The 2500-nt window shown below is 36.2% G+C and overlaps 1 protein-coding gene across 9 annotated transcripts in view; it reads right to left on the bottom strand.

Moving 5' to 3' along the window:
- The window catches only part of adgrl2a (adhesion G protein-coupled receptor L2a), a 252691-nt gene that overhangs the window by 46647 nt on the left and 203544 nt on the right, over positions 1–2500 (bottom strand). For all 9 annotated transcript variants that reach the window (XM_062028640.1, XM_062028632.1, XM_062028634.1 and 6 more), the window contains one exon: positions 986–1206. In XM_062028640.1, the coding sequence (XP_061884624.1) occupies positions 986–1206 (221 nt within the window). The remainder of the gene's footprint in view (positions 1–985; positions 1207–2500) is intronic.

Raw genomic sequence — 2500 nt, 5'->3', positions numbered from 1 at the left:
TAAATGGTCCCTAGTGTGTGAATGTTGTATATCTGTGTTGGCCCTGTGATGAGGTGGTGACTTGTCCAGCGTGTACCCTGCCTTCCTTGTCCAGCGTGTACCCTGCCTTCCTTGTCCAGGGTGTACCCCGCCTACCGCCCGATTGTAGCGGAGATGGGCTTCAGCACCCCCCGGGACCACAAAAGGGACACGCGGTTGAAAATGGATGGATGGATAATAAATGTATCATTATTGAATTGGACATTAAGAGTATGTGAAAGTTGGACTTTAACCTTTTTTACTTCTGTGACGACCTTCTTAAAGTTTAGTAATCAATGAGAAATATCAAGCAGGAAATGCTCCAAACATGGAGAGTAGTTGACCTTTTTCCCATCATGCATTGTGATGGATTTAAATGGCTGTCATGTTGAATTATGTGTTGTGCTTGGACATTTTTTATAATATCCACAAAGTTGAGTGAGCAGGTTGTGTCATGTGTGTTGACTTGTTGTTGTGTCATGTGTGTTGACTTGTTGTTGTGTCATGTGTGTTGACTTGTTGTTGTGTCATGTGTGTTGACTTGTTGTTGTGTCATGTGTGTTGACTTGTTGTTGTGTCATGTGTGTTGACTTGTTGTTGTGTCATGTGTGTTGACTTGTTGTTGTGTCATGTATGTTGACTTGTTGTTGTGTCATGTGTGTTGACTTGTTGTTGTGTCATGTGTGTTGACTTGTTGTTGTGTCATGTGTGTTGACTTGTTGTTGTGTCATGTGTGTTGACTTTTTCTCTTGTTTTTTTTGCGCCATGAATGGATTGGGTCATATATCAACATGCTGTGCTGTGTACACTCAAAGTGCGGTTAATGGTCATTAAGCTGACTTACTGATGTTGTCCACAAGATGGCGGTGCAGCAGTTCTACTGTCAGATATTTCAAACTAAGTTGGGCCAGATGACTTTGAAGTCAATATTGAAGGTCAAAAGAAGGGCGTAACAAAGTAGACTCACGCTTTGTCCGTGCCGTAGCTGCCGTAGTCGATGGCGGCGGAGACGGCGACCACGATGGCGGGGAAGAGGTACCCGGAGGCGTAGTAGTACTTCCTGCGTGAGTACTCGCTCTCAAACACCTCCACCAGCATCAGGTAGAGCTGCACACCTTCCAGACACATCCAGGTGAAGGAGGCCAGGAAGAAGAAGTGGAGGATGCCAGCGATGATGGCGCAGCCCACCTGAGGAACCAATTATTCACTCTTTTACTTTCCACCTTTCATGGTGAATATACCCACTTTTTACCTTTCATGGTGAATATACCCACTTTTTACCTTTCATCCTGAATATACCCACTTTTTACCTTTCATGGTGAATATACCCACTTTTTACCTTTCATGGTGAATATACCCACGTTTTACCTTTAATGGTGAATTTCTCATCATTCACTCATTTATTTCTCATTATTCACTCATCATTCACTCATTTATTTCTCATTATTCACTCATCATTTACTCATTTATTTCTCATTATTCACTCGTTTATCACTCATTTGTTTTTTATCATTCACTCAGTTATCACTCATCAGTCACTTATTTATTTATCATCATTCACTTGTTTATCACTCATTTATTTCTCACCATTAACTCGTTTATCACTCATTTATTTCTCATCATTCACTCATTTATTTCTCATCATTCACTCATTTATTTCTTATCATTCACTCATTTATTTCTCATTATTCACTTGTTCATCACTCATCATTTACTCATTTATTTCTCATCAGTCACTCATTTATTTCTCATCATTCACTCATTTATTTCTTATCATTCACTCATTTATTTCTCATTATTCACTTGTTCATCACTCATCATTTACTCATTTATTTCTCATCAGTCACTCGTTTATCACTCATTTATTTCTCACCATTCACTCATTCATTTCTTATCATTAACTCATTTATCACTCATCATTCACTCACTTATTTATCACCATTCACTTGTTTATCACTCATTTATTTCTCATCATTCACTCATTTATTTATCATCATTCAGTCATTTATTTATCATTTTTCACTTGTTCATCACTCATAATTTACTCATTTATTTCTCATGATTTAATCATTTATTTCTTATCATTCACTCATTTATTTCTCATTATTCACTTGTTCATCACTCATCATTTACTCATTTATTTCTCATCATTTACTCATTTATTTCTTATCATTAACTCATTTATCACTCAACATTCACTCACTTATTTATCACCGTTCACTTGTTTATCACTCATTTATTTCTCATCATTCACTCATTTATTTCTCATCATTCAGTCATTTATTTATTATCATTCAGTCATTTATTTCTCATTTTTCACTTGTTCATCACTCATTATTTACTCATTTATTTCTCATGATTTACTCATTTATTTCTCATCATTCACTCATTTATTTCTCATCATTCAGTCATTTATTTATTATCATTCAGTCATTTATTTCTAATTTTTCACTTGTTCATCACTCATTATTTACTCATTTAT

This window comes from Entelurus aequoreus, linkage group LG19 (genome assembly GCF_033978785.1).
Source record: "Entelurus aequoreus isolate RoL-2023_Sb linkage group LG19, RoL_Eaeq_v1.1, whole genome shotgun sequence".
Lineage (NCBI taxonomy): Eukaryota > Metazoa > Chordata > Actinopteri > Syngnathiformes > Syngnathidae > Entelurus > Entelurus aequoreus.
The sequence above is the reverse complement of the archived record's forward strand: the minus strand, read 5'-3'. Positions and strand labels throughout refer to the sequence as shown.